This window comes from Mesoplodon mirus (assembly GCF_964341445.2).
Source record: "Mesoplodon mirus genome assembly, chromosome: 3".
NCBI classification, from domain to species: domain Eukaryota; kingdom Metazoa; phylum Chordata; class Mammalia; order Artiodactyla; family Ziphiidae; genus Mesoplodon; species Mesoplodon mirus.
Genome location: NC_138978.1, coordinates 172,287,314 through 172,301,518, shown reverse-complemented (window position 1 = coordinate 172,301,518; position 14,205 = coordinate 172,287,314). Strand labels below are relative to the sequence as shown.

General features: G+C 37.4%; 1 protein-coding gene across 2 annotated transcripts in view; it reads right to left on the bottom strand.

Annotated features, from left to right (window-relative positions):
* NME7 (NME/NM23 family member 7) overlaps positions 1–14,205 on the bottom strand; it is a 263,616-nt gene that overhangs the window by 203,924 nt on the left and 45,487 nt on the right. For both annotated transcript variants that reach the window (XM_082612065.1, XM_082612066.1), the window contains 3 exons: positions 9,308–9,418; positions 4,905–4,955; positions 3,381–3,588 (listed from right to left, as the gene is read on the bottom strand). In XM_082612065.1, coding sequence (XP_082468191.1) covers positions 3,381–3,588; positions 4,905–4,955; positions 9,308–9,418 — 370 coding nt within the window. The remainder of the gene's footprint in view (positions 1–3,380; positions 3,589–4,904; positions 4,956–9,307; positions 9,419–14,205) is intronic.

Below are 14,205 nucleotides of genomic sequence, written 5' to 3'. Positions count from 1 at the left end.
AAAACTTTGAAAAAATATTTTTTACTAACAGAAAGTAGCTAGGGAGCTTAATGACCAATTTATTGGATGAATGAATTCTCCTGATAAGTATTTACTGAGCATTTATTATGTAGCAGGCAGATTCTAATAATCAAAACAAAACAGAAAAAAAAAACCCCTGCCCTCATGGAACTCCATGGTGGAATCATCTAATGTATAAATACATACAGAGCCTAAGTTATCTAAAATCTGACAGGTACATTTGTGCTCAAATTTATTAAGTGAACTGGTGAAAATCAAGAACAGAGAAAGGGATGGGGTGAGATGGTAATGGGGGAAATAGGAGGAACGTATCAATGACTTTTCAGTTCAGCCCCCAATAATTTCCTTCATTAATTATTTATGCAATCATTTTTATAATATCTTACAATATCTGATTGGCATTTAACAATTGAAAACAATACTACATTTATAGTAAATGTCTACAAATAAGATCAAAGGTCAGGGACTATAATCACTCTTGCATATACCTTTGACAACCACAACCCTCCTATCATACTTGCTTCACAAAACCGCAGCCATGGCTAAAGCAACCCTTCACCTACACTCATGCAACTGAACATGGCTGGAGAACATCCACACTCATAGTTCATGACCATGAACTTCAGGTGAGTCATTCATTCAGTATAGCAATCATACCGTATTTCCCTAATCTCTTCCTTTGTCTAGTCTTTCAGATGATTATTTCACATCCTCTCTCTTTTAACCAACCAACACCTTCTCTCTCATCCTCACTTTTAGCTGTTTAGCTGTTTTTGACCTTGCTTCCTACTTTCCTATTGAGAAAACTGAGGCAATAAGAATCAGCATCAAAACCCACATACTCTGCCTTCCCATTTGCTGCTAAAGACAAGTACCTACGCACCACTGTGCAGTCAATCTGGTCTCTAATTTCCATTCCCTCTCACCTAATCAATGACACTGCTACAGTAAGTTTCCCCCTTTTCCCCAATCATCAATTTTTCACATCCTTAATTCTCATCTTAAAAAAAAATTTGACCCTGCTTTTCCTCATAGCTACCACCTCATTTCTCTGCTCACCTCTGCAACAAAAACTGCCCCAAAAGAGTTGTCTAGATTCACTGTCTAGAATTCTTGTCCTCCAATTTTCTTTTAAATCCACTCCAAGCAGGGCTTTGCCTCCAACTCTCCATCAACATTGATCTTACCAAGTTTACCAATGACCTATGCATTGCAAAATCTAATTTTCTATTCCCCTTCTTACTTGATACATCTGCCTCATTTGACACTACTGATCATTCTCTCCCCATAGAATATTTTCTTCACTTGGCTCCAGGGCACAACTATCTCTGAATTTTTTCCTTCTACCTCACTAAAGGCTCCTCCTTTACCTCCTTTGCTTCTTTCTCCTCTTTAACCCTTTACCAGGACATAAAGGTTCCAGCTCTGTTCTCTTTCCTTCTCTAGCTACACTCTCCTTGGTAATCTCAACCAGTTTCACATGGTTTCCAGACCTCTCCCCCAAACTCACATATTCAGTTTTTTCTTCAATCTCTCTACTTGGATAACTAACACATATGTTAAGTTTTCAGTGTCCAAAGTGTAACCTCTTATTTTCCATCCATACTGACTCTAGCCATAGCCTTCCTTATTTCAGTTTATGTCAATTTTATCCTTTCAGTTGGTCAGTCCAAGAACTTTGGAGTAATCCTAGACATCTCTCTTTTTCTCATACTGTACATTCAACCTGGAAGGACATTTTGATCATTTGACCTTCAACCACTAAAATATATTTTTAAATACATCTAAGTACTCCACTCATTGCTACTACCCTGGTCCAAGCCATCATCTCTCTGAATTATTTGCAACATCCTCTTAACTGGGCTCCTGTTGCTACTCTTGCCCTCTATAGTCTATTCTCAATGCAGCAGCCAGAGCAATATTTTTTAAACGGCAAGTCAAGCTTGTCGGTCCTCTGCTCAAATCCCTGCAACAGCTCTCCACTTTCCTCAGAGAAGAAGACAAAAGTCTTGTGCTATCGTGGTCTTCAAACCATGTGATATCTCCCTGATTACTTGTGACCTCATCAGCTCATTCTTTGCTGTTAACTAAATAAGCCAGGTGGCAATATGCTATTCTAAAAATAGCAAGATGGTCAGAATACCTGAGACAGAGTGAGTAAGGGAGAGACTGGTTGTAGATGATGTTATAGAAATTGACAGGGACCAGATCAGGTAGAGCTTTGCATGCTATAATACTTAGATTTTATAAGAGACAAAAGTTCACTAGAGTTTAATAGCTGAATTGTTAATCTGATTTATTTTTAAAAGATCACTTGGACATAGTTAATTTTACCTGGGAAAGGTAAATTTTTCATAAATTGAGTGTAAGAGAAGAAGGTAAAGAAGAATTAGGAAGCTTTTTGCAATAGTCGATAAAATATAACAGTGATTTAGACCACAGTGATCAAACTCAAGGTCTAATCTGAAAGAAAGGCCAAAAGGATTTATGGACAGAGTTGTAAGGAGAAGAAAAAATATATATCAACTAGCAGTTGACCCTTGAAACAACACAAGTTTGAACAGTTCACTGGTCGACTCATATGCAGATTTTTTTCAACAGTAAATAGTACAGTACTACATGATCTGTGATTGGATGCCAAGGAAACTTGGATAGGGAGGAATTGTGGCTGCGGAGGGAGTACTATAAATTACAGGCAGATTTTCGACTGTGCAGTGGTTTGGAATCCCTAACCCCCACGTTGTTCAAGGGTCAACTGTATCATAAAACTCTAATATTATTCCATTACAAATATGACCAGACTAAAAACCATCTTAAATTAGCTAAGAGACTTCTCACAATGCTAAGAATTAACTTGCACTTCATTAATTCAACATCAGTATAAACCCAGATTTAAACCCGGATTTAAAATAAGGAGTAGGAAAACTTTTTCATAAACACTAGCTATATATAGGAAAAGAAAAGGATGTTAAGCTTGAAAACATGGTGTCAAGTCTCAGTCAAAGAAAGAATGTATCAAATGATGTCTTCTTTTTGAATATTCACTTTCCATAAACTGGTATTCTTAGATGAATAAGTCACACACTGATGAGCCTCAGTAATTTAAATCTTTGGAACAAAATGGGTCAATAAGTATTTTCATTGGAGAAAACTTATTCTGACCATGAGCAGGTTACCAGTTCTCAAAGGAGACATATCACTGAAACACTGTTAATCCTAGGCAAAAGGTCAAAGGTTTTCTCTACTGCTAGACCACCTGTATAAATCCACCCTAAGTCAGCAGTGACAAAATGCTTTACTCTGACATCAAACATTTAACAAAACCAAAACAGAATTGAAGTAGTTTAAAAACACCTTACTCTGGCAGCACAAGCGAAAGAATCAGGGCCATGAGCTGCATTTCTTATGCCATCTGTTCCAAAGAGGGCTCTAATGCTTCCAGGAGCATCTGTACGGGCCAGTCCAGAGTTTGCAGGTCCAAGAAGTCTCTTCCATTCACATATAGCATCATCTCTTAAAATCTCCATGGCAATTATAGGACCACTGGTGATAAACTGGATCAGCTCACTGTGAAACAGGTGAAAGATTGATTTGCTTCATTTTTCTATCAACCTAGGTACCTCTCTTAACAACAAGGATATATTACAATTTGAGTATTTCAACACATACTCATGATCATGATCTCAGAACTACTGGACATAGTGAACTTTACATGGGCAAGATAAAATTTTCATAAATTGAGTGCCTTACAGTGGCCCGAGTGTCTATAAATCACTAGTGTTGTCAATTACTATTAGCAGAAGTATCAATCTTTCATTGAACTAAGACCATTTCATTGACTTAAAATGCATATTTTTGATTTATGCTTTCTGCATTGCTCTGAAAGGTACAGAAGAATCTTTTTATTTTCACGTGGTTTACCACTGCAGTCAAATGAAATTGCAGTAGAGAAAGTGATGAGTGATGTATTGTAATATATTTGCAGTAAGAATTTACTTAATTATTTTTGTGTAGATCTATTAGAATTCAAAGAATGACAATGAATTTTCAGTCAATAAGCATTGAGTTGGTCTAGTGACATATAATACATTACACTAGAAGCTGTAATGCTATAAACACATACAAAGACTATAACAAAGAATAATTTCCAAGACAATTGTAGATGCTTATTCTACACAAGTTTGAGAACATTTTTATAATGCTTGGTTTAAAATAATCTATACCATAATGATTTTCTTATGTAAAAATTTTCTTTAATAAGGCACTATTCTGTACAGGACACCAAATAGCATTTCTATTGCAGCAGCTTGGCTAATCCTTCTTTATTAGCAAAGTAAGTATTCCTCCTTTGTCAATAGCAATATGAGGTGTACAATATTCACTTAACTTTAAATACAACCCAAATGTTTAGAACATAGTTTCAGTTTCTAACATATTTGTTGCTATATTTCAAAGAACAAAACATATATCAAACAACTTAGTTAACATACAAAGGTTCTTTGAACAATGTTTTATATACATTGAGAATGCTAAAATAAGAGTTTAAAACAACAAATATTCAACATAAAATGTAATTATCTCTCTATTTTTAATCTACTGAAATCTAAAAAGAAAGCTATGCTCCTTATGATTTAAACAAAACATTTTATTTGCTTCTGATTAAAGTTTAATATGTTTATTTAATGATAAGAGAATTTTCAACTAATAAAAGGAGAGAAAAAAACAATTCTTAGAAACAAAGCTCTCTGCAGTTGCAAAATGTTGCTAAGGACTTTTTGACAAATTATTCTCATGTAACAAATTTTTGAATTGTAAAGTTATAACTCTTTAGCTTTCCACGATATCCTCCATTATATCCCACGAGCCCCAATTTCAGTACCTACTTTAAAAAGGGCCTTGACTGATGATCTATATGAAAATCTGTTGCTTCTTTCCTATAAAATAATCAAAATGACAATAGTTAAGAATTATGTAAGGAAATTATTTTAACTTACATTAATAAAATATGAAATTCTCTATGTGATCCGTATGTGAGTTAAGGACTTTTCACCAAGTATTCTGCTCAAATCTCCCCTCTTTTCAAATTTTTGCTAGTATGGATATCTATGTTAAGATGTAAAATTAAAATGAACAAAAGAGGCAATATTTACTTTATTACTCATGTTCAAATCTACTATCGTCCTTTTCACTAGCATCTTTAACGTTCTAAAACCAAAGTTTAACATATGACCAATAAAAATTATTTGTTCTTTAAAGTTCAAATAATTTACATCAAAAAATGCAAAGCCATCTTCAAATTCAAAATTTGTTACCTCCTTCTACAGGCTTTAAACCTGAGAGGTTAGGCTAGAATTTTAATTTAATAGTTATTGTTTTCTTCCTTAGATCGCTCCAAAAGAAAGACTATATACTTGTGTTTTTAAAAACTGCTTGACAAATTACGCATATCAGTGTATTCTTATTGGTTTTTAATGTATTAAAAACGAAATCTTGAACTTACATCCCCCCAAAAATGGATAATATGGAGATATTCAGAAATCTGAATTTATTAAGGGCAATCAGGATTTACTTTTAAATTTATAGTCCCACAACTATAGAGACAATGAAAGGATAACGGACTTTTACACTGATTTTAAAAGTTATTTAGACTTTTCGGTTAATCAAACCAAGTGTCTCAAACTTGTACAGTTTTCTCAAAGGCTTTAAACTGAATTCATAGTATATGACAAATATATGTCAACATCAACTTTTTAAAATAGCAAATTAAAGTATCCCCTAACAAAAGATTAACCTTTCAGGCTTGGTAATTTAGTATGCAATGCTTTAAGATCTTATAGGCCCATTACAAAATGAATTTACTTAATAAGCCATATCAGGATATACTTTTATTCAAACCAAGTGTACTAAAATATTCTCTTTGGCCATGAAAAGATTATGAAAGTATACTATGCAAGTACAGAAAATGAAATTCATCCCAAGAAATGGAAGGGGAAGAAAACTCATTTTTCTACAGGCTATTATATGCCCAACATTAAATTTTATTATTCCTCATAATAATATATTGAAATAGGTATGATCATCTTCATTTTACATTTGAAAATAATGAAGTAACAATATACTGAAATAGGTATGATCATCTTCATTTTACGTTTGAAAATAATGAAGTAACAATATACTGAATAGGTATGATCATCTTCATTTTACATTTGAAAATAATGAAGTTCAGCATGATTACATAACTTGTCCAGGTCAAAGTCCTGGTAAGGGAAGAAGGACAGGGAGATTTGAACCCAAATCTCTGATTGCTTATGACCTTACTATTACCAACTTCAGAAAAAAAAAAGTCTAGAGGGTAAGGAAAAGAATTCATAAAAATGATATGGATATTCTGTATTGCAGCCTAAAATGAGGTAAAACTGAGTGTCTAAAAAACCTCAAGTGGGGAGTATTTTACAAGAGCTGGCAGCGAGACTACTAATATGACCAATTTTAACTTCAACACAACTGAGCTACTAAGAAAAATCATAATGTTTAATATCAGTGAAAAGAAAAATATTAATTACTGAAAGTATCTTAATTACTTTCTTCTAATATGTCACCAACCCCATAGATATTTACACTGAAAATCTATAACTGAAACCAAGATAAGAGTTCATGAATTTTTTTCTCATCATTCTTTTTTTTTTTTTTTTTTTTTTTTGCGGTATGCGGGCCTCTCACTGTTGTGGCCTCCCCCGTTGCGGAGCACAGGCTCCGGATGCGCAGGCCCAGCGGCCATGGCTCACGGGCCCAGCCGCTCCGCGGCATATGGGATCCTCCCAGACCGGGGCACGAACCCGTATCCCCTGCATCGGCAGGCGGACTCTCAACCACTGCGCCACCAGGGAGGCCCTCTCATCATTCTTATTTAATTCCTCCCTTAAAAAGTTTAGATGGAGAGAAAGATTAACAAGTGCATCACCACCTAGAGAAGTTTTTTTCTTGTTATTTTGGTATGTTTTGTTTTGTTGTGTTTTTATAAAGAAACTCACCATTGTCACAAAGATCTGTTAATTCTTTTATGAAATACTTACTTAGTGCCTACTTTGAATCAGGCACTGATCTAAGAACTAGAAGTACAAAGTCAGATGGAACTCAGCTTCTGCCCTTCAGATACTGTCATGAGGGAGGAACTGACATTTGAGCAAATAAGTTTAGAAAAGATTTAAGCATTGGGAGATATTCCTCCATGGGTCTCTGGCACTCCTAACATGTCTTATTGGGTATGCCAAGAATGCAAGGCCCCAGCTACTCTTTATCCTAGCCATTTCTTGGAGTTATGTTTATAATGAGCAACTTTGAGGGATGAGGTCATGTCTCTTTAGTACAAAGAGAAGGCTTGTTTACTGCTCGTTAATGAAACAGTGGGTAACCTAAAAGTTCAACGCTCCTCAGAGGTGATGCAATCAACTGTGTATACAACATCCACCCCCGGGCCCATATCATATTATTCCCACGGGACATGAAAGCAAAGGGAACCAACAGAAACATGATGTTCATGCTGCTTACTGAACCATACTCAAGCCCTCTGTCTCTGACTCAGAAGTCTCACATCTTCTGCTAGCATCCCTAAGAAAGTAACAGATTAATTTATTAGCTTTTAAACTGGGTAAAATCCAAGACTTGACAGTAATATTAATAGAGATGTATGAGGTGCTATAAACAATTTTAAAAGCTGTTAAGTTTTCTTGGGCAACTTTATTGTGGAAAGTTTGACACCAAGTTATCAAACACTGGAAGTACAGAGACATAAACAAGTCTTAATCTCACTAAAATTATTCAAAGTCATCTCTCCAGAATTCAGTCCCATAGCCTGCTGTGAGGCCAAGCATTCTCGATACAGACAGAAATGGGACAAATGTAACTATGCTCATAAAGGATCATGACCTCGGTTTCTACTAAATAATAGGGATATCACTAGTACTATACTACTACCACTAATAGCTAACACCTATATACACCTACTATGTGCCACGGTTTTTCAAAGCACTTTACTTTGATTAAACTCACATAACCCTCATAACAACTTTATGATACAGGTGATGTTATAACCTCCATTTTGCAGATGAAGAAACTGAAGCACAGAGGTAAGTTGTTCAGAGTCACAACCTAGTAAGCGGTGCAGTTACAAGCAATCTGGCTCTAGACTCTGTGCTCTGAAATAGAAGACGCCTACCTTTCTAGAATATATGTAAACTGGGAGATCTTACATAGGGGAAAAATTCAAATTATGTCATTACTGGGGTAAAAATGAGGATGTTTTGTTAAGGTTTCTAGGGATCAGACTTATCAAAGCTACACTATCTACTGCTCTCCATTGTCCCTGTTCTCACAGAGACAAAAAAGCAACCGTCCCATGGGTTAAAGAGCCAGGAACATCAGTGAGAAGACACCTAAGCAAACACACACAAATCAGTGAAGTAACCTAAGAAAACTGCTGGGTCCAGCTCTGCCTAACAGCTACATGAATGTCCCTACCTAACACTAAGTCTTTTTTTTTCTTTTTTTTTTTTTTTTGCGGCACGCGGGCCTCTCACTGTTGTGGCCTCTCCCGTTGCGGAGCACAGGCTCCAGACACGCAGGCTCAGCAGCCACGGCTCACGGGCCCAGCCGTTCCGTGGCATGTGGGATCTTCCCGGACCGGGGCACGAACCCGTGTCCCCTGCATCAGCAGGCGGACTCTCAACCACTGCGCCACCAGGGAAGCCCGTAACACTAAGTCTTATTTTCATTAAATAACTTAGAAAATATCTGGTCAGATAGAATGGCTTGCTTTTCAGAGCAGTAAATAGGTATATCTGCCAATTATATATATTGGAAGGAACTAAAACATTTCCAAACACATGACTTTTGAAAACCTCAACAGTAACATTCCCTTGTCAAATAGAAATAATCTAATTAATTTCTTCTATAATTTTTATACAATGTGTTACACTGTATAAAAGAAGAGATTACAACTATGAAACACTGGTGTTATAAAAGCAGATGGGGTTATGAAAGACAATGAAGAGTTCATGTCTAATAAATAGTTAATAGTATAACCTGACAACTCCTATTTGCTGAGAGTTCAAGCATCCTTTACGCATCTGATTACCTGTTGTCTTCCATTTCCTCATTCGAATAAGATTACTATACTATTCTTTGTCATTCTGTGGAAGTTTTTAAACAATGACATGAAAGATAGATGATTTTTTTTTTGAAAAAAGGAACCAGACATTACATAACTGAAAATGCTCAAAAAATTTACCTTGAAAGTGTCATCATTTTGAGTTTGGTTAGAGTAAATCCAGCTTTGCTTATGATTTCAATTATTTCTCCTGCTTTTGATACTGCATCTGGTTTAATCAGGGCTAATGTTCTATAAAGAAATAAAGAATAAATTTAAAGATAAAAATACTTTGGCAGTTTTTACTTATAATTCCCAAGCAGTGGTAATTTCCTTAAAAATCCTAGATCAAACATCAAAGTGAATTGTAAACACAAGTGTATCAATGGTCTCTTAAAAATGTATACAATGGAAGTTTACTATTTTTTCACAAGGAAATAAAAATTAGGTACCCAATCTAGAAAAATAATAAAAGCTTAGAGGGAAAAAAGTTACGACTCATTTTAAATACGTCCACGTTATAAAACACAGGTGTTTCAGATTTCTATTTCTTAGCATACGCTTTGTAAAAGACAACAATTCTCTAAAGAGTTGCATTAAACATATTAGTTTGATTTTTGGTCTCTTAGACTTTAACATGTGTATGCCATGCAGTCAGTTCAGCACTGATTTGGAAATAATATAAATTCTTCTATTAACACTTTATTCACAGCATGAATGATATAAAAAGAACTAAATGTCTTCTTACCTGAAGATGCATATGGCTAGCGAACACCCTGCTAACTTTTAAAATCACACTTTCCTCTTAGAGGATACATCAGAGCTATGCGTTCTCCCCTCTGAAGCCACAGAATTAATGGATTTTTAGAGATGGAGATCACCTGAATTTCCTCATTTTACTAACAAGGAAACAAGGCCCAGAGAGGTAACTCTCCAAAGATCACACAGCTGGTCTGTGGCATCCTCAGGACGGAACACCCAGCTCACACGACTCTTGGGTCTGTGCTCCTTCCACACCACACCACAAATAATGTTGCTATTAATATTAGCAAAACGGAGCATAATCACAAATCCTCAAGACTAACATTTGCAAACGGAAGGTAAAATCAGATTAGTTGGAGTAATTCAGTTTATCTGGCACACAAAATAAGATAAAAAATTGCTGTTGGGCTTCCCTGGTGGCGCAGTGGTTGAGAGTCCGCCCGCCGATGCAGGGGACGCGGGTTTGTGCCCCGGTCCGGGAAGATCCCACATGCCACGGAGCGGCTGGGCCCGTGAGCCATGGCCGCTGAGCCTGCGCGTCCGGAGCCTGTGCCCCGCAACGGGAGAGGCCGCAACAGTGAGAGGCCCGCGTACCGCGCAAAAAAAAAAAAAAAAAACAAAACTGCTGTCACTTTCCCTTTATTTTCAATTGTTCTGACACATTGGCATTAACTCAAGGAATCCATAAAAGGAGACTGGTAGGCTTTTTCAAAGTAGCCTTTTTTCACCAATGAGACAAACTTAGCTAAGGATATAATGGTACAAATATCATTACTTACAACTGGATATAACTTATGGCTGGCTTTTAAAACTTTTAAATAACAAAAGTTGTTCATTTTAGTCTGATAGGGCTTGTAATAAACGGACTTTTTATTTTGAAGCAAGTGAGTCACTTCTAGCATTTTATATGGCTTCAAAGATACAGTTAAAACTCGTCACTTTTTTAGCTCACATTGTTTAAAATATTATAAAGCCAAACTAACCCATGATTGTTTATGCTAAACTCTGGAAACGTCTTCAAGAACCAAAGCTCTTAAAGAAAATATAAAACACATCGGCAGTGAACAAGAAGCAATATGAAAAAAAATGCAGTTTTATTTTCTCTTTAAGTGCCTACAGGAGACAAAGCGTTGATTACTGTGATTAATTACTCTAAGCAAGTTGCTCTGTCACATCTTCACTGCTTAATTGTTCAGTAGATAATAGTTAAAATGCATTTTGGAGGGAAAATAAGATAGGCTTTAGGAATCATATGTATTATTTAAAAGTGAAGATAGCACACAAAGAAAGTAAAGGGCCACAAAAATATATTAATAGTGCCGCTGTTATCTGTTGCTGCATAACAAACCACCCCAAAATGTAGTGGCTTAAAACTACAGACAACTTCTCAAGATCATATAGGTTGGCTGGGGAGTGGTTTCACCTGGGATGGGTCATACTGCTGCATTTGGCTAGTGGGTCGGTTGAGACAGCCAGGCTTCTCTTTGCTTGAGGCCTCAAGAGCTGGAACAGGCAGGGAGATGGATTCTCCCCTAAAGCCTCCACAAAGAAATGTAGCCTTCCCTACCAACACCTTGATTTTAGCCTGATGAAATCTGTGTTGGACTCCTGATATATAATAAATTTGTATTGTTTAAGCAGCTGACTGTGGTAATTTGTTATGTCTTCAATAAAAGACTACAGAGAAAAAAACCTGGAGAGGAAAAACACCTCAACAAACGGCAAGAAGAAAAAAATAGAAAAGCAGGAAAGCAGTAAAATAGTCGAAATATGTACAAAAATACTAATACAACATATGTAAATGTACATGTACTAGTCTTACCAGTGAAAATCTAGAAGTTTTCAGACTGATTCTTCTTCTTTTTTTTTTTTTTTTTTTTGCGGTATGCGGGCCTCTCACTGTTGCGGCCTCTCCCGTTGCGGAGCACAGGCTCCGGACGCGCAGGCTCAGCGGCCATGGCTCACAGGCCCAGCCGTTCAGTGGCATGTGGGATCTTCCCGGACCAGGGCACAAACCCGTGTCCCCTGCATCGGCAGGCGGACTCTCAACCACTGCGCCACCAGGGAAGCCCCAGACTGATTTTTTTTTTTTAAAGAACTGCATGCTGTTTACAAGAGATATATCTACAATATAACTTAACAAGGCTAAAAGTAAAGCAATGACAAAAAGATATCAACCAAAAATACATTATCAATCAAATCCATTCTTGAGAAAGATGGCTAAGGTCACCCATTCCTTGGCTGTGGTCTCCTTCCACCTTCAAATCTAGCAATGGAGACTGGGTGCTTCTCACACTGGCATCTCTCTGGTTCTCTGCAACCAGAAAGGTTCTCTGGTTTTATGGAGTCCTGTGATTAGATCGCACCCACAGGAATGATGCAGAATAATTTCCCCATCTCAAGGCCTGTAATCTTAAATCTGCAAAGTCTCTTTGCCATGTAAGGTAACTGCTGGGCTGCACCCGCAGGCCTGCAAGCCTTGTAGATGCCCAGCCTCGAGACAGAAGAAAGAGCCCGGAGAGCAGCAAAAGAGACCTCAATGGTTTAACTGATGGAGGAACTTACATGTCTGAAGCAAGGTCCTGGAGCAACACCCCATGGTGTGCAGCAGACTGTAGGCAGGCTGTAGCAGCAGTCTTGGCTACTCAGGACAGAGGGAGGCTACCATTTACAGGGGGGAATTGATGTCAGGTGGGCTCATCAGTTACCGGGGCTAATTAACCCCCTTACAATTAAGAGAATTGGATAGTCATGTGAGTGAAGCCAATTAACCAGGGGCTAATTAACAGCCCTTACAATTAAGAGAATTGGATAGTCATGTGAGTGAAGCAGGGACTAGTCAATCAGGGGATCTACAGAGAGCAAGAGAACAGCCATCTTGAATGGCCTAACCATACAGTAACATATTCACAGGTTCCAGAGATTTGAACACGGACATCTTTGAGCAGCCATGATTCTGCCTACTGTACTCTCTATTGGTTTGGAGTTTATATACTATTTTTCTACTGGCTAGCTGTGAGACTTTTTCATACTTATTTAACTTAAAATTCTTAAAATTGTATCTTGACCCTTTAGAAAGACTTTAGAACACTTTAGCTCCAATGTTCTCTCTTCCAACTTATATAGTTTCATTGTTGTTTTGGACATTCAGTTTTTTGCCTGCATGAGTAAGCCATCTCGGACAATGAGACCATAGGTAAGTAAAGATGAGATAAAGATTGGCTGCAGGGGGGTGAATTTTTAGCAAGGCCTTGGTAATTGAACTAAAGTCTTACTTGAATGCATTTCAGCGCCTTTTTGCAGCCAAGACTCAACTGCTCACCACCACCTAGGAGGATATGTAAAGTAACAGTAATTCGTATTGAGGGAGTAGTTTCCCAAAGGTAAGAACAGAACTGAACTAATACCAGTAATTGTCTGGTCTTCTCCCCTGAGAAGTAGTCTTGGTCTACTTAAAATTGTTAGGCCGATTGGCTTAAAGAAATAAAACGCCAGGAACAATGAGAACATGTGTACCTTTGCTCCTTGTGGGTAAAGTGACTCCTACTCCATTCCCAGGAGAGCGCTTCCTCTCTCCTACCCCTTCATTTGCTCCTCCACATATGGCCACATTTAAGGGTTTCTGGCTGTATGCGGCCCTGCCTCTTCTCTCTCAGACCTGCAAGCCCTCATGCAGGACACAGTCTCTAGTTCTTCTGCTTCCATCTGGTTAGCACAGCGGAGGCAGAGACCAGCGCCTGCATGGAAACCTACCTCTCTCTGGTACTCTGTCTCCCACACTGGATGGGCAAGTGTGCTTTCAGGGTTTGCTCTAAAGGTATCTCTCCCTCAGACAGGCCCCAAGGTCCAGACTGGGAGGAGGGCAGGGGGTGGGGTGGAGAAGTAGGAATAAAACTCAACCGTTCTCAGAGCTGGTTTATACTAGACAGCCTCAACCAGCACTTTACTTTGATTTGCATCTGGCGCCTCGGTCAGTGCTCCATCAGTTAATATTCGGAAGGGAGAATGGAGACTAACTGAACTCAAGAGATGACAAAAAGCCTGTATGATGTCTTTACATCTGAATAGTAAAGCCATAAAGCATCAATTTGTTACCATCTAAAATTAAAATTGAATACACTAAAAAAAAAGAAAAAATATTTTTAAAGAAAAAAGGTTTTTAAATCAAATACTATGACTCATTGACAACTGATAACATTTATCCATTTGATTTGAGGAGCTTTATAAGAAGAATAGATTAAAATTAGCTAAGAGAGTAGATCTTTCATTAAGTTCCC